The sequence below is a fragment of the Danio rerio genome, chromosome 7 (genome assembly GCF_052040795.2).
Source record: "Danio rerio strain M-AB ecotype USA chromosome 7, GRCz13ab, whole genome shotgun sequence".
Classification (NCBI taxonomy): Eukaryota; Metazoa; Chordata; class Actinopteri; order Cypriniformes; family Danionidae; genus Danio; species Danio rerio.
This window is the reverse complement of record NC_141027.1, coordinates 22568648-22588041: the sequence shown is the minus strand read 5'-3', so window position 1 is coordinate 22588041 and position 19394 is coordinate 22568648. Positions and strand designations below refer to the sequence as shown.

The 19394-nt window shown below is 36.5% G+C and overlaps 1 protein-coding gene across 12 annotated transcripts in view; it reads right to left on the bottom strand.

Moving 5' to 3' along the window:
- Window positions 1–19394, bottom strand: part of fgf11a (fibroblast growth factor 11a) — a 182128-nt gene that overhangs the window by 18621 nt on the left and 144113 nt on the right. For 11 of the 12 annotated variants that reach the window (XM_087259266.1, XM_087259267.1, XM_087259270.1 and 8 more), the window contains 1 exon segment: window positions 14612–14715. In XM_087259266.1, the coding sequence (XP_087115392.1) occupies window positions 14612–14715 (104 nt within the window). 12 annotated transcript variants of the gene reach the window in all.

The following is a 19394-nucleotide window of genomic DNA, read 5'->3' as shown; positions in this document are numbered from 1 at the left end:
TGCCAGAACTACAGGGCACAGCAAAACACACACTGTACACATTCACATATATACTGACATACACTCCCTTGAGTCTGCGGCTAGTCTTCTTCAAGTACTTGGTTTATTATCTGTGTCCAGTCATGCTTACAGAAACCATTTCCAATGGTGTGCATGTGATGCAGCAGACAACACATCAAAGATGCACAAAGTTATGCAGCAGACAACACTATTAACACTTTACATCAGCATGTATTGTACACAATAATGCACCTTCACACCGGGGAACCTGAAACCATTATGAAAGATAATGTAAGAATCTTCAATACATCAAAGAAGATCTCGAACATATCCTTTTTTTGTTAAAGTTACAACGTTGCCCCATTCCAATTCAATACATGTGTTGGAAAAGCATCTCATTGAGTTGTTTTGTTTGTGTATGTATGTGTGTGTGTGTGTGTGTCTAAAGAATTCCTTAACTGCTCTGACTCCTTCACACTAAATAAGCTCTTCTTGAGTTTTCAATGAATGAAACACCATCACATGTACACACATATATGAGAACATTTAGCAGCATTTCTTTATTACATTGCAGTCCAGCATTCTCCAGCCTCCAGCGCCTAGATTGCAGCTCTTCACAAGAACTTTGGCCAGAGGAGAACTGGTCGTGCCCAACTGAGCCTGGTTTCTATTTAGGTTTTTTTTCCCTTCACTTTTGTCAATTGGTGAAGTTTTGTTCCTCGCCGCTGTCACCACTGGCTTGCTTGGTTTGGGACTTGTGGAGCTGCGCATCAGTGGATTTGCTCTTCAGTGTTTGGACTTTCAGCAGTGAAAATGAAACCACACTGAACTGAACTAAACTGAGGAAAGGAAAATGAAAACTGAAAAGAACCTAAGCTTCAAATGTGTCTAATCAAATGGGTTTTCAAACAAGCCCATATTTTGCAATATAAAAGGTCATATTTTGGTTTTGGGGGTCTCCAACAACAGTCTGATATGCATGCAAAGGTAAACAAACACTTTCATTGTCTTATAATATGCATTTATTTTTATCTAATTATCCCAACGACTCCCATATGATTTACTTAGTGACTTAGTGAGGTTTTTGTTTCCAAAACCTCTCCTTTGCGTGAGGCTAATATGCTGTGATTGGTCCTGATTACTCAGTCTGTTGTGATTGGTCAACTGGGTTCAGTGCAACACAGAGAGAAACGCCCACTACAGCTATGAAGTAACACACATGAGTATGAAGTTACCAATGCAGTTAAACACCAGCATATACTCTATTCTTAACCCTTACCCCAGGTAAAAACAATGACTCGCATTCAATATTAATCCACACAGTGGCAAACTAATTTAAAAATTGACTGTGTTGCGCACATGAGGAACAGCTGATGGTGGGCATTGCAAAGACAAATTGTAGAGGATCACAAGTTCAGAAACGCAGTTAAATTGGTAACGGATGAAGCACACGCCATTTTCAACGTAGTTTTGGACGCAATATGTGAATAACCCATACAGATTCAACCTGAGAGAATATTGCTCTCCTATGGATGATGTAGCCCTTAGTTCCTGCTGTGAGACAACACAAAATTAAATACATAATTTGCAAACTATGCAAAACAAGGCAACAGTTTTAATTACACTTTCATGTTATTATATGGAGGAAGAAGAAACTGGTCCATATGCACTGTAACAGTTACTGACAAAGTCCCTGTCAAACTCTGACAAAGTCCCATAATAGTCTCTGCTGCTCCTTCCAAGCAAACGGCCGTCATATTCCCCGTTGCACTGGTTATTGTATCAAAAAATTTGAAAAAATGATCAGACACAGCACTAAGTTGGCTTTATTTCCCACAGCTGAATCTACCAAAACCAACACTTCATATTTGGTGATGTATCATATCAATGTCGACGCATTCAAGCAAAAGATCCGAACCTAAAACGTTTAAATTTATTCGACTCCGAGTCAACTATTTTGTTGAAGATTTTTAAACGGTGCACTTTCAGATTTAAACCTCAGCTGGATGTTTTCATTCACTTAGTACTGTATTACACACTGAATGGAAGGTAATTTTCAAAAACCCATAATAGGGGCTCTTTAGTAACCCAGTAACCAATAGTAAACAAATCAAGCATAATGGAACCTTGTGGGTGTAATGTTTGCCTCTTGTCAGAGTTAATTCTACTTAATTCAATTCTATCTCCTAAAACCTTTTTTTGCGAATTAAAGGATTTTTTTATTTCCAAATTTGACATGTCCATTACTCGTTTCTCAGGTGATACTTGATTTAAAATGCGCATTAACACAGGGTGATGGAAACACAGCTACATTCACCATATTTAATGGTTTAAACCTCGATTCCACATAGCTTTAAAAACTTCATCATTAAAAAAACTGGTCAGTTCAACAAAATCTGCCCCAATTCTGTCAGGTCACCTCTATCAGTGCAAATATGCATGTGTGTGTGCTGTTTTATTCCCACCTTCTCTCTCTCACCCTCTCTCTCTCTGTCTTTTTGTGTTCGTGGCCCAGGAGGGCTTCCACTGAGTGTTGAGTTTAAAAAATGGGTCAGGTTATAGAGACAAAGCACTATTTTTATCGGAACACAATTTCCAGTGGTCCCCTTCAGGTAGCACAGCACACAGCAATGACACAGAGTTTTCCAAACACCTCAACCTTTACATACAACTCTCACCTGGTCACACTTCAGAAACAAACGAACCATAAAGGCAGAAGAGGAAGGTAAATAAGGAATCAAAACCCTGGATGATGGCAGAACAGAGAGTTGAGAATGAAAAGCCAGAAACTGGGAGAGCGAATGATCAAGACAGATGATAAAAGAAATAATGAAACGGAGTGATGAGCGCAAGCCCGTGGGCTGCGCTCTGCATGTCTACTCTTGTCAATCCATTTCTCTTTATATTCCCCTCCTATGGATGATGGAGCCCTTAGTTCCTGCTGTGAGACACCCCGTCAGCCCGCTCTCCTCCATTCCTCTCCATCTATCCCTCCATCCCTTATGAACCATTCAGATTCTTCATATTCCTCTCAAACGCCACCATTCTGGCAGACGAGAGAGATGGCAGTCTGATTACAACAGTATATCATCATGCATCACATTCAAGAGACAGCCGACAGCAGAGGACCATGGGAAAGACCTCTGAGGGGCACCCTTAATGAGACAATTTCAACACATTTAATCAGGTGAGCTAGGTGGGATTTCATTAATAAGGGCTCGGGGCATTAATGTAATGAAAGCAATTGTTTTCATGTAAATTAGAGAGAGTTTTAAATGAGAGAGTTTTTAAATAATATGAGTTTTAGCAAGCAATCAGCTTGCAGGACCATACACTCTGGGCTGTCGTAACCCAACATTGGGTAAAATGTCAACAAGTGAAGTTTGATTATAAGCTAATTTTGAGAACATGATGATCACATGCTTATGATTGTTCACGGCTGGTCCCGCATTATCCAATTTATGATTCACCAATTAAATGATTCCTAGGTCACCATAAATAACCTAAGTTCAATACCATTGTCATTTTTGTTTTGAAGAATCGCTCCCTCCTCCCCTACTCCTCCATTTTTTCTAGATGGGTGCCACAGCGGCCCATTGGTGAGCAAGAACGTCACCGGTTCTAGTCTTTCCCAAGCCAGTCGACGATTCTCCGTGTAGTTCACATGTTCTTCCTGTGCTTGCGTGGGTTTCCCTTGGGTCCCCCAGTTTCCTCCCACCATCCAAAATATTCAACTTAAGTTAATTTACTAATCTAAATCAGCACTATAGACAAGCTCCTATAGTAAGTAATTATATCATAACTAATTCATTCAGTTATATTCATAACAATCCGTAATTGCTCACTACCTTTAAACAGCAGAGGAGTTCTCGAGATCTCCCTGAGCTCAAACCCCTCTCACCCTGCAAACCATACCTGCCAACACTCACGGGAGTCTCCCGTATTTCAGACCCATCTTCCGCCCATTTCCCTTATTGTTCTGTCTCCCGGAAAACAGAATTCCACCCAGGAATTTCTCTCAGGAATCGTGATTTACTAAGTAGTTTTACAAATGTGTACTTTTACTTTCCCTTGAGTAAATTTTAAGTGTTTTATTGGTACTTTTACTCCTTTCCTTCAACTTGTAGTCACAACTTTATTTTATTCTTGTCTATGGTGATTGGCTTAAGTAGAAAATCTGTCCTATCAAATCTCACAAAGGAAGTAAATCGGATCATACTGAACAACCCAAAGACATGGGTGTTTAATAAATGCAGCTATCCTTTTCAAAGCATTAAAAGTGTCCAAAAAGATTTTAAAAAATCTTTACATGCAATGACTCAGAGACTGCAGAGATTGTTTATAGACTGCATATTGCTGACGAGAAAATGAAGGATGCTGACTGCATGACGACCGAAATCGCTAAACGGCCTTAAACAATCTCTAAATAGAACCAATGAAAAACTGAATGAAGGGCCAACAAAGAATAAAAAGAAAGACGGGACTAATGAAGAAAGGAAGGACTGAACAACTGAATGATGGATTTAAGATAGCACTAAACAAACTGAGGAATGAATGAAAAAACAATGGACCAAACGAAGGAGGGAACAAAAGAATGAAGTACCGATTGAATGAGCAAACTAATTAAGGATTGAAGAAACAAATGAACAAATGAATGAGGGAACAAATGGAAAAAAAGAACAGAATAAACAATGGAAGAAATGAATGAACGAACATAGGAAGCTGACTAAATGCACTACAGAATGTTATGTTTACACATCCCTGCGCAAATTGCATGTAAATGCATCATCCTTTAACATTGTAATACTCACAACTCATTAGTTTTTGAATATATTTTAAAAGACTACGTTTTTACTCATACTGTACGTTGAGTAATGTTTACAACAGATACTTTTACTCTATTTGCGCAACAGTTTTTTTTGGCAAGTAATGGTACTTTTACTTGAGTATGATTTTCAAGTACTCTTTTCACCACTGATTACAACCCAGCATTCTTTAGAGTGTAGCAATTACCCAGAACACTTAAGCAACATAATAAAACATTGAGAACTAGAACAATAGATCGAGCAATAGATGTGTGTATAAATATACAGTATGTGTGTAGGGCTGGGTGATATGACAAAAAATGCAATATCCATAATTATTTTTCAACTTGAAAGATGACGATATATGTTTCAATATAAGTTGTTAATGCTTCCAGATTTAAGAGTACCCCAACAATAACTGAAGCCACAAAAATTACAGGGTCCATATAACATATTTTCGGCTGATAAATTTTCGGTGGCAAAAACTTGTTACATCTCTTATATTAACACACTTTTAGATTCTCGTTGCTGTGTGATTGGCTCTTGGATAAATATAGAGCGAAAAAGTCCAGCGCTTATCATTGTTATTGACAGATTTTGTTTTAATATAATACAGTTTATTGGCCCAGCACTGTGTGTGTGTGTGTGTGTGTGTGCAGAGAAGGCACATTAACCTCTCCATTGTGACATTAACTGCTCAGCCCCTTATTCTAAAAATCACCAAGATGTAATTTCTAACAGAAAGGGTAAAACCTTTCATTGGTAAGAATCTGTTGGTTTGGCAAATGCATAGCAAAAAGACACGTGCATCATTAAGAAAACTATAGAACGAGCTAGCACTGTAGCAACTGCCCAGCACTTTCTTGTGTCTGCATAATAACATGCGAGAACATTCAAAACACCTTGGCAACTATCTAGGTATGGCTATGAATTGTAAAAAAAACAAACACTGTCATTCATTCAGTTTAGTTCCTTTATTCCTTTATATCAGGAGTCGCCACAGCAGAAAGAACCACCAATTTATCGAACATATGTTTTACACAGTGGATGCCCTTCCAGCTGCAACCCAGGACTGGGGAACATCCATACACACTCATTTAGACAAATACTGTATTTTATGGACAATTTAGTTTATTTAATTCACCTAAAGTGCATATCTTTGGGCTGTGGGGGAAACCAGACAACCCGAAAACCCACACGAACATGAGGAGTACAAGCAAACTCTGCACAAAAATGCCAACTGACCCAGCCAGGACTAAAACCAGCGACCTTCTTGCTGTGAGCTACTGTGTTGCCTACATCCAAACAAAACAACAAAAACAAACATGATGGCAGCCACATAGTAACACTTTTAGTTCCGCTGAAATCTAAAACCAATTTTTTTGGGGTGTTAGTATCAATATTTTTTAGTGTAAAGGTTATCTATAACTCTATTAGATATATCTATATCTATGATGGATAATGTGCTCCAAAACAATGACATAATTTGCATCCTTAGACCACTATAACATCCAAAATTATGTCTGTTGCCCACTCTAAAAAGTTTCTAGATAGTGAATGACCCACAATACTGTATGTAAGTGATAAATCATTCCCAGCAAGCATTTTTTTTGCGTTTAAAAAAAGACGTCTTTAAAAAAAAAAAAACAGACATCCAAATAAAAAATAGACATGGTCTATTTTTATAGTCATCGAATAATCAATTACTGCACATGTGAAGTCTGTCTAGTCTATTTGATTACTAGTATATTTTTGAACTATTGCTAGATGTTTATTAGATTTTGTCTGACAGCCCAAATTTAGCCTGGTTTTAGATGTCATGTATAGATGTCTATTAGACATCTTTTAAACTTTAAATTGCTTGGTGGGTTCAAAGAGGATAAATATGCTTTCCATTTGGGGTAATTAAAGTTTGGCTTTGTGCTAATGTCTTATAAACTGCAGCACACACACACCACTATGTCTAGAGACTTACTAGCATATATCAAATCAAATGAGTGACTCAGAACAGACCACAAATGGTGACTTTTTCCACACGCATGTGCATCTTTAGAAAATATAGTTCCTGAAAACAATTCAATGGTACTTTTACAGAAACAAATTGGAGTGACCTGGGCTATAAAGATTGTACAAGGAGAACGAGAGTACTCCGGGAAAGCAAGATGATAAAATGACTGAGGTAGTAGAAGGTGAACGAGCATGAAGAAGAGAGAGAAGAGGCTGTAGGTGTGTGTGAGTGATTTAGTCCCCATGGAGGGCCTTGTTCGAGTGTGTCAGCCACTGGAAAACATGAATTATTGATAGGCTCTGAGTTTAGGGCAGGTGTGTGTGACAGAGGGAGGCCATGTGTTCAGGGCCATCTGATCCTACAACACATGCACAAAGAGGTGCGTTTGTGACAGAGCGTGAACGAATCCTGTTATGCAACACACACACACGCACACACACACACATACACACACACACACACACACACACACACATACACACACACACACACACACTTGCATCTTCTATTCCAGCTCTGAGGACTCTAAGGTTACAATCACTTTCTCACTAAGTGTCTACAAGACTCAGCCTAGCACACTCATTATCCCACTGTCTGATGTGTCATAAAAAGTGATATCTGTCAAAACATATGCATGTAAAAAGCTTCAAAACTTATTTTCAAAGCATCTATTTGCATACTGTCAACTTAACTTGCAATCCTGGAATGCAATTTTCAACTACACTGTTAGCCACATTTAGTGTTAGCCACTGTTAGCCAACTGTAGTTCTTTATTAACAATATAGTTCGGTAGTTAGCTGTCGAAAACCGTACAATTGTTCAAACAAACATACACAAACTGTTAAGTTGCAAACTTAAGGTGCTCTCCAGTTGTGGGACCTTTTGAGATTACACGTGGACTTAAATTAACATTGCCAAACAACACTAGCCACAAAGTAATCTCTCCATTGGGACATTTTTTTTTTAATAATAAGGCCATACCTGTCAACCCTCTTGTTTTTTTCACGGGATTCCCGTACTTTACAATTTTATCCTGCTATCATCCCTTAAAGCTATTTTCCCATATTTCTACTGTATTTGTAATCTTTCTTTGAAGGGTGGCATTAAACATCAAAGAGCCGATCCTCTCTATACACAACCCATACCACTGAAAGACCAGCTGGCCCCTGTTCAGTGCTTTCATTTTACTTAGGCATGAAAACACATTAAAATAAATATAAAAACGGCTAGATTTCATTTCTTTTTATTACAGGCTCCGTTGCCGCACCTATACAATCCCCAAAACAGTTCATGTAGCGCTGCGTGACTATCAGATGAGCTCCATAGTGATACATAGATGCTGTTTCCCAAACAGGTTCTGTACACGTGATTTGAAGGGGACACTTTGGGTTATGGGTGCGTATATGTATATACATACACAACACCCAACACTGGTCATGACACGGGTTGAAGCAGCTCTCATAATCTATTATGCAGCATAACATGAGCGTGTATTTTATTGGCTTCTGGCTATTTCTTGCAGCTTTGTAATAGACCAATGAAGAGATTTTAGGTAGATTTCAAAACGGAAACAAATTCTTTTTTACTAGGTTGGTTTGATTGTAATTTTAAGACCTTTGAAACACGGATTTAATACTAATTAAAGTCTTATTTTTACACAATGGAATTTAAGACTTTGTAAAGATCCATGGACACCCTGCTAATGCAAAGCAACCGACACCATGGCAGACACAGTATGGATATCCTCATTTACATTTATGCTAAAGAGAACATTCATTAATTCATACATTTTACTTCAGCTCAGTCCCTTATAACACACATACACTACGACCAATTTAGTTTATTTAATTCACCTAACGCATGTCTTTGGACTGGGGGAAACTGGAGCACCTGGAGAAAACCCACACCAACACGGGAGAACATGCTATCTCCACACAGAAATGCCAACTGGCCCAACAGAGACTCGAACCAGCGACCTTGCTGTGAGGCGACAGTGTTACCCACTGAGCCACCATGCCGACCCCTATAGAGAACATACTTTTCTTTAAAGGTTACAAAGTTTGTTTCTCAACTAATTTAAGCTAGTGCATACTCGGAAAATATGAAGATTTAGATGCCCTTTACATCAGTCCATGGAAAATAACTTGTTTATCTTTGTATACTGTGGGTTGTTTCTCACGAAACATTTTAAAAGTCAACAGTATGTTTTGGGATATTTTGGAGCTCAGGAGCAAGTTGTCTCCAGTTTTGTGTTGTGTGTGTTTGTTTGAGTTGCTTTTTGTTGCATGCTTCACTGGCTTCCCGCTAGTCACTTTGTTCTAAAATATCATGCTAAAAAAAGATGAAACTTTGGAGTGAAAGTTAGGACACAGGTAGAGAGATTCGAGTTTGAGACTAAGGCAGAGATGAGAGAAAAGAAAAAGAGGTCGCTCTGCATGAGGTTTTCTAGAATAGGGATTTTCTCTCTTTTTTCAGGGATGGTCATTTCCCTCTGTGGAAAATGGGTCGACTTTCTTCCCATGAGGAGACTCGTTCTCTACAGATGCTCTCCTTGCACTAGCAGATAAAAACAGACAGAAAGGCCATTTGTTTCCTTTATCAAATTGTAGGAGAAGAATTGTAAAAAAAAATAAAGTCACATATTGAGTTCACGACTGAGTTTTATTATATAACTAATATGATGCCATCTGATTTATGACGGCTTTTTAATTGCTACAACAAAAGTCATTTTAAAAATCTGCATATAAATATTTTTTTGCACATTCATCAATTGATTTTCCCTTGGTTTGTCCTTTTATTCATCAGGTGTCGCCACAGTGGAATGAAGTACCATTTTTGCACTGGGTTTTTATACACTGTAAAAACAAAAATGTTAAGGTAACTCAAACTGTTTGAGGAAACCGATTACAACAAACCATTTAAGTTTAAAAACCAATCCTAATGAGTACTGTGGACTTAATCCATGGGAGTAAACAAAGCAATTTAAGCACAGTAAAACCCAATAAACAAAGAGGACTCAAACCAACTGAGTATACTTCAAAACCCAATAAGTTAAGACAACTCAAACCATTTGAGGAAACCGATTGCAACAAACCATCTGAGTTAACTAATCTAAATGAGTACAGTGAACTTCATTTAAGTTTAAGTAATGAGGTATTTAATTAATTCATTACCTTCAACACTGAGTTCAAAACTCTTTTCAAATGAGTAGAATTAACCTTCAGTAAATTCAGCTAACTCATTTCATTTGATAAAGTTGAGTGTTTTACAGTGTAGAAATATTATCTGGATACTTGTGATGCACATAAGAATATGTAAATGAGAAAGACTGGATTATGCAAAACAAATAAAAGAAATAAAGCACAAATTTCATTGTAGGATAATCAACAAAAAGGTTTGAATTTTTGGATTTCAGCAATGCAGGTAACACATTTTTAAAGGAAGTGCTTTAAAGGGGCGGGGCATATAGTAGCTCCTCCCCCTTTAAGCAGCCAATAGCATTTCATTTTTATCATAACTCTGTTGAGTTAAGGCATATAGCAATAGCTTCTTCACTCAAAAAAACTATTTTGCTGCTTGTTCAAACTACTTATGTAACATGAGCATAAACCTGAATGAATTGTGTAGAACCCTGCATTGTTACAGTGCACTGTAAAAACTGCTGGGTTCGACACAATTCCTTAATGTAATCTCAACATAAATCAATTTAGTAAACGTAATAATTTTTACAAATTTAAGTGGATTGAACATAAAACAATTTTAGTTTCCCCCCAAAAAACTTCAACTTATTTACTTTAAAGTTGCTAGAACAAGCAGCAAAAATAATTGTTTCAGAGTGTTGAAGAAGGCAGGACATGTCAGATACTAGAGATCAGTTGATTGGTCAAAATATTTGATAAGAAATGTAAGTATCAGATGGCAGAAAAAGTTTTTTAATATCCTTTTTATGTGAATATTGTCACTGTTTTGGAGCTCAAAAATATTTAACTTATTTATTTTGAGTTGAATTCTTGGGATTTTTTTGGAGGATAACTTAATTGTTTTATGTTCAATCAACTTAAATTTGTAAAAAAATAAGCTAACTTAATCAATTTGTGTTGGGACTATGGGCTGATATAGGATTCTGACGGTATGATAACCTTGGATAAAAATGGCAGGGTTTGACGGTATTGTGATCACTGCTCTAAAATATATTCTTTTTAAATGTCTGGGTAAAATGTCTCTTTTTCCTCCTTTGAACACACTGTATTTTATTTTGAGAAACATTTAAAATATTTTGGAGCAGTAAACATGTCAGGCTAAATGATTCAAATCAATCTTTGGCTTCTGTTGTCTTCATTAGTTTCGAAAACACAGATTTTATTACATTTTAAAACATCATCTTTGGATATCTTTTCTGCTGGAGATACTGTTGTCCTAAAAAACTTGAAAAATGCAAATAAAAAATCTTACACATATTGTGTATAGATACCTACATACGTAGGAATGGTATAGCACAAAATTTTGGCAGTATTAAAACCTTGACTTTTCCAAACTGTGGTATACCTTGAAAACGGTTATTGTCCCATGCCTGCTTGGGACAACATGAAAGAATTGTGTGGACCCCAACTTTGTGTGGACCCCAACCCCAAAAATTTATTCTGATTTAAGGACCTTAAGTGCATTTTATGTTTTCTAGGCCTGTATACTTTTTTCAGACTCATCGCAACCTTTTTTCAAAGAGGACTTTTTTTTTTCTCCAAATAAGATAGGGTGGATAGAGACAGCAGAGAGAAGAACCATTTCTCTACATGGCAAAGCAATGCATCTCTTGCAGAAGCATGTCTTACTCACAGCAGTTTAACTGGTAGAGAGAAATAGGCCAGACTAATGGAGTGTGTCTCAGAAAACTGAGGCTAGCAGTATTCACACACACACACACACACACACACACACACACACACACACGCACACACACGCACACACACGCACACACACACACACACACACACACACACACACACACACGCACACACACGCACGCACACGCACGCACACGCACACACACGCACACACACGCACGCACACACGCACACACACACTGTCTGAGGACAAGTGTATGGCGTTGCCTGATTAGTAGCATCTTGTGCTTAATCAAACTACATAAAACAGTGTGTAAAAAAAAACAAAAAAACAAAGAAGCTCCTGTCTTTGATGCATCATGAAAAATATGTAAATCTTACGTCTCAGGATGTATGAATGTAAATATTTAAGATTCTAATATTTTTTTAAGGCACCAATTAAAATACTTGAAAGATAATACATTTATTTTGTCGTTCAACAAAATCATTTTCATATTTTTGGACACAATTTTGTATCTCTTTTTATTTTGTTTGTTTCATAAATCCGTGCTGTTGATTACACTTTATGTTTGTTTATGGATTTTACAAAATAAAATTACCTTATGTAAAGTATTTAGAAGAGCTTGTTAATAATTTTAAGTTTGTACTTTCTCTGCTTGTTTGCAATGCAAGGGTAAAAAAGAAGTAGTGATTATTACAGCATTTTCTGTACTCGAGGAACTCTGTGTCTGTAAATGCTAATGTTTTATGAATGTTTTATAAGTGTTAGTCTAGCATTTGCCGTCTACTGTAGTCAAAGTCAGTTCAGTCTTATAGTTTAGCTTTTGCACAGCACTTCACATTTAATAAAATGAGATTTGGCCAAATGTGTTCAAGGACAAGTGAAACTGAGAACCCACATAGGTACAATAAACTTTATTACTTGTAAATTAATGAAAAAGTAATGCGATGCACTTGCTAATGACAGACAGGACACAACTGTGGCATATGCTGGTCATAAAGCATGTTTCCTGTTCATTTTTCAATTAAACTTTTTACTAAAATTCTTGTGTAGATTCTATATTTTGTACAAAGCCCTTAAGGAGACATTGGTGATTAAAAAAGAACTGAAAGAGAAAAAAGACCTGTCAAGTTTCTGTTTGTCAAGCCATTTTCTTTGACAAAAATAACACTGGTTTCCAGCAAAACTATTATGTTACCCCCAAAAAACATTCTTTTGCAACAGTGTTGTGTTTCTCTGAAAAACTTGATCACAAAGCTACTTAAATATATTTCTATCACAAAAGTTTCACAAGCAATGCAAAGTTTGGAGAAAGAAAAAGGGTTGCGGTGAGTGTAGTTTCTGAGGGATACAGATTCTTGGGTATAAGCAAACATTTTGCAAACCATTGGACCATTAGAAATATGTCTGTGGAACACATTGTTTTTTGGGGGAATGCAAAAGTTTTTTTTCCCTAAGCAAACAAACCTTGCAAGCTAATGCAATTTTTCTCAGGGGACAAAACATTTTGCAACCAAAAACAAAGTTTCAGAGGGGTTTCTAAAGGGAATGTAAAACTTTTGAGAGTAAATTAAATTTTCACAGAATGGGTAAGATTTGAGAAAAAAAAAAAAAACTTTGTGCATCACGGTGGCTTAGTGGTTAGCACTGTTGCTTCACAGCAAGATGTTTGCTAGTTCGAGTCCCAGCTGGGTCAGTTGGCATTTCTGTGTGGAGTTTGCATGTTCTCCCAGTGTTGGCGTGGGTTTCCTCCAGGTAATCCGGTTTCCCTCACAGTCCAAAGATATGCGCTATAGGTGAATTAAATAAACTAAGCACCTACTCACACTATGCTATCCGAACCGTGCCCAGGCCCGTTTCCCGGTTTGTTTGAGAAGTGTGAGTGCTCTGAATCAGGCTCAGGCATGGTTCACTTGGCCAGCCCTGGTCCAGTTGAAAGAGGTGTGCCTGAACGCAGTTCACTTGGGCTTTGGCGCGGTACGCTTGTGTGTGAGTGCAAACCGCACCAAAGCACGAAACTGAAAGTGAGACGTGACTTTTAAGGGATGGTTTAATATGGATTTATTAATCATTCTTACTGTTCAGTGAACGCAAACTGACATAGTTTATTAAAGACGCAAACCCTTCACTGCATGACAGCTGCGCACCTTCAGCCAACCTCCTAATTCCTGCTGCACAAGGGCTTTATGATTGTTTATGAGCGTCAAAAGTGGCTGATCTGTTCGATTAAATATCTGACTGCGTGTTACCGCATCCCAAACGATATAACTGAAGAAATCTCCACTGTGCTGAGGGGGAGCGCTTCTGACCACCAGCGCAAAGTAGCATTTACTACACAGAGTCGTAGCACACTGACTATGCAAAATATTTAAAACCGAAATCGATTTATTCAGATGATATTGACATTAAGATACTGTCCGGCAATAACGACTGCAGCTTTCGTAGCTTTTATGGCTCTGTGTAGTAAATGCTGCAAATTAAAGAACACATTTAATAACAAGATTTACTCCAAACTCACATCATAACTTCAGTCGAGTGTTTGAAATAAATCCTTCAGTGAGATGATTCTGTAGTGGTGTGATTATAAGTCATACTGAATTGGTAATTTTCTGTGTTTCTTCTTCATTATGTATTTGCAGTTTTCATGAAAGTGCCCTCTGGCCTTTAGAGGAGATATAGTACAGATCACAGAACCGTGCTACCTTGATAAAATGTGAATGACAGTCGCAGCCTTCACTCACATTTCAGTTTTAATTTTGAATAATTTCCTATCCCTATTTTCCATCAACTTGTACTCATTACAGCTCCTGTATTACTTTTTAAAAATATCAATAAATGCATTAAAAGCATTTTTAACTCCTGGTTCTCAGAGATTTAGATGAGTCTGTCTCTGACACAGCTCAGGAAAGATTTGTAACCCGTTGAAGTTTATGAACATGATGTGTTGTAGACTTACTGATGTGTAGAGGTAGCCCTCGCTGTTCATGCCTATATAGAGTCCAGTCTTGGTGCTCTGGATGGCGACTATCCTCAAGCCCACAGGAATCAAGTTGAACAGCACTGCGAAATCCAAGAGATAAAGATTTTAAACATCAGCATGGACATTCAGAAACTTGCTGTATAGGAAATTAATGATGAATGACTCTCAATATTTCTTCTTTCAGCACCTTATGAAGAATGAGGATTGCTTTTTAGTACACCCCAATACCCCTCCTCCCCCCAAAAAACATTTGACAATTTCAGCAGAAACCTCCTGAAATTACTGACCCCAGTAAAATGAGCTTTCAGAATCAGTGAGACACATTAAAGAGAAACGGAGAAATCTCTTTACACCTTAGCCAGGGTTTCCAGAAGTGGGATGTTAGCTTGAGGCATGTGCGTTTTGTGTGACACCGGGGCGGCTCATTCAAATGGCTTTTGTGCTGCGGATGAGAGTGTGTCTATTTTGGTGTGGCATGTTGACCGACGGGATGGTTGGTGAGAAACGTCTTGAGCGACATGTTGACTTTAGCGGTATTGACAAATGGCCCGGGGCAAAGTGTCTCTATGGGAGCGGTACAGATTTGAGAAGCCCCCTCCTTATGTCGTGACAACCTCGGACAGGGCGATGCAGACCTCATCTGAACCCAAAATCTTACATAGATAAGGACAAGCATCAGCTGACATTGTTGAAAGACAGAAAAATGGAGAACATGTTAGTGAGTATTGCGGATTGATTTGGTAACACTTTAAAATAATAATCCATTAGTTAATGTGTTTACTAACATGAACAGTTAGCAATACATTCATTACTGTAATTATTCATTATTATTCAAGTAATCAAATGTTAGTTCATGTTAACTCACTTTTCATTAACTAATGTTAACAAGCGCAACTTTGGATTTTAATATTGCATTAGTAAATGTTGAATCATGATTAAAAAATGCTTTACAAGACTATTTATACGTAGCTAATGTTAGTAAATAGATTAAATAACATTAATCTATGGACCCTTGTTCTAAAGAGCTACCAGTGATGTTTTTAAATTTTAGCTTTAATATGCTTTCGCTTTATGTCTTTTTGTTAAACATTATGTCATTATGCTTTCACTTTACATTAAACATTATGTCAAAGTGTGCAAGCAGATTCAGTTTAAGTCACAGGTACTGTATAGTGGGTGGCAGCAAAGCATATAAAAATAAATGAAAATAAATAATACAAATGTAAAAAAAAAAAATGGCTTCTTAAGCTGCAAATCATTGCAAACAAAAGTAGTAAGCCATAGTCAAGCTATTATTTTTATATAGTATCAACACTGCTAGCTAAAAAAAAAAAAAAAATATATATATATATATATATATATATATATATATATATATATATATATATATATATATATATATATATATATATATATATAATAAACTAAAACATTACATACCCCCACATTTCATACACCATATTTTATACATTCTGTTTAACAGACAGAAGATTTTTTCAGCCTATTTCTTTCAGTCTAAAAAAAAAAAAATATATATATATATATATATATATATATATATATATATATATATATATATATATATATATATATATATATATATATAGTTTTAGACTGAAAGCAGCCAGAAAAGAGAACAATGTCAAATTTACTGTCCAGCTCAAAGACGCTGCATTAGTAAAACCTTGCTTAAGAGTTGACTAGTTGTTTTTTTTTTTTTGGTAATTTGATGCAAATATGATATGAGTCAATAATAATCAACATATTAAAACCTTTAAGAATTTAAATTTTAAAAATTGCTGTATATTTTACAGTACAGATATGCAATACTGTAAGTACATTTACATTTACATTTAGTCATTTAGCAGACGCTTTACATGTACGTTTAAACAAATGGCACTGTAAATGTAAATGCAGTATTTTTGCTGTAATTGATTTACTGTAGATTCTACCGTATATTCTTAACAGTGTAGATTTAGCATTAAAAACGAATGATGACAGCAGCACCAACTTTACCAACTTTTTGAACTGGTTCAGAAGTAATTAACGATTGTCCAAAGATCATCAGACACCCTGAGCCCTTAAACAGCACTCATTACCATCTCATCATCAAGTTATACATCCGCCTCAGTTCGTGTTTACATGTGACGTCTTGTCGCCCTACAAACACTAACTGCCAATCTTTCTCTGTGGCCTTGGTGACTGTTGTAGACATAAAAAAAAGGGACGACAACCTCAGGTCTGCCTCTGTCAAACTCCATCTGTGCTCGGCATTATGGGATATGGGTCAGGGCATGAAACTAGCCTGTCGTTCATCCTCTCTCTCTATTATGGAGGATCTTTTCTTTTTTCAATATGCCTCAGCACATTGTGTTAGTACGCTGTCAACAGCTCTGACGTCTCGCTGTCTGTTGAAGACCTTCAGAGTTTCTTCCCCCTCACAGTAAGTTTAACAAGAGTCGTTGGGTCCTGGAAGACATTAGTAAAATTCTGTGAGTGTTTAAGTGTTCTTAAGGGGGCAATGCTGCAGGTTTCATCTCTAGTTGACCATATCTTCCAGATGCCTAGTAGTAAAATTTCTGTCACCAGATGGACATTTTACAGGCAACGTTGGGGTAATACATTCCAAGTAATGGGAGTTATGTAATCAGTAATTAGTGACGTTTTTAAAGTAACTAATAAAGTAATGCAGTCTTTTCTCATATAAAAACATGAGTTACTTTTTTTTCAAAAAAGTAATAAATTTACTTTGTTTTTTTATGTGTCAACTGACAGCTCTCCTGTCCTGATGTTGAAAGAAAGCAATTGTAAGTGCAGATGTGTTGTGCACAATACATGTAGAGATGATGCTTACAGCAATTCTAGCTGATATATCAAAACATATTTTGTATTAGTAGTCAGTATCACCTTAAAATGAATAAAAACGGAAATGCTTTTGCAAAATATTCATTGATGAAGAGTGTTGAATTTTCTTTTTATGAATCCAGATCAATTAACATTTCACTTTTGGTGCAAAATGGCCTTATATTTTTTAAATGTTAGAAGTGTACATTACAAAGTAGAAAGCTCAGCCCAAATTAAAAAAGTAATTTAATGTTGGTGGGAATGCATTAGAAATGTAATGCAATAACTAAAATTTTTTTTAAAAGCAAAGCAGTTCCGTAACACATTAATTTTCAGAAATATTTTACTCAGCACATAGTTTACAAAGTTAAAATGCAAAGAAATAAACAGTGATTTAATGTTCTGCTACAGCTGGTATTTGTAATTTCATATACAGTTAAAGTCAGAATTATTAGCCCCCCTTGTCTGTTTTTTTCCTGCCAATTTCTGTTTAATAGAGAGAAGATTTTTTCATCACATTTCTAAACATAATAGTTTTAATAACTCATTTCTAATTACAGAGTCATCTTATCTTTGCCATTATGACAGTAAATAATATTTGACTAGATGTGTTTCAAGACACTTCTATACAGCTTAATGTGACATTTAAAGGCTTAACTAGGTTAATTAGGTTAACTAGGCAGGTTGGGGTAATTAGGCAAGTTATTGTATAACAGTGGTTTGTTCTGTAGACTATCGAAAAAAAGTTAGCTTGAAAGGGCTAATAATTTTGAGGTTTAAATGGTTTTTATAAAATTAAAAACTGCTTTTATTTTAGCCGAATTACAACGAATAAGACTTTCTCCAGAAGAAAAAAATATATAATCAGACATACTGTGAAAATTTCCTTGCTCTGCTAAACATCATTTGGGATTAGGACTTCTCTCCTCCTCAATCCCCGGGTCTGAATGCAGACAGAGTGGGTAGCAGTGCAGCAAGTCCCCTATCTATTTCAACCATTAGCCTTGCCAGTAATCTGGAGGATTTTAAAAATAGGCGAACAAAGCAGCACGGACATAGGCAATGAGTCTGAATGGTAACGAACTCAACTGATAAAAGACAAAGTTCGCCATTCTCCAAACTCTCGTACAGCTCTCCCGACAAAAATGCTTGCTTCAAACCAACAGCTTAGCTATATCGGCCCTGACAGAATCGCAGGGAAAAACATGCAACAAACCTCGTGGATCATGGAAACAAACACATACTGTATGTGTGCTTATGCTGTCTCACCCAGTCATTGGGTTTCACAGCTTGGCAGGTTTGCCTTGCCTCTGGAAAGCATGTGCTCTCATGAATAATTAAGCAGCAGGGGCTTCTCATGGAGGTAGGATAAGAAAACTCCTCTATGAATAATAATGAGAAACCGTCATCACTCCACTAGCAGATTTGCATTACGTCACCGATTTTGATCCTACCGCAAAAAATATTTTAAACAGAAGATTAGCTGACAAAAGCTCAAAGTTATCCAGTTTTCCCCACAATTAAAGCTAACAGGTACTAAATTTGTCTAACTTGATGCTCAACACACATAAATCAGTTAAAACCTCAAAAAAAAAAAAAAGTACTCCAGGGTGTCTTGAACCTTTAATGCGCAAATTGCAAAACAATTTTGTCTAAAATTTAGTTAATAAAAAAAAGCATACAGTAAGACCCCTTTTTTTTTTACAGTAATGACCCCTTCAAGAGCATATGTTGGCTTATTTTTTTAAAGAATGAAATTAATAATTTTAACAATGATGCATTAAATCAACTATAACATTATTTATCTATTTGTTAAATAAACAAAATAGTCCTATTGATGTCAGAATAATATCTTTGGCTGCCAAATATATAACGCGTTTTTGTTCTAGTCTGTTTTTTAAAATATATTTTTATT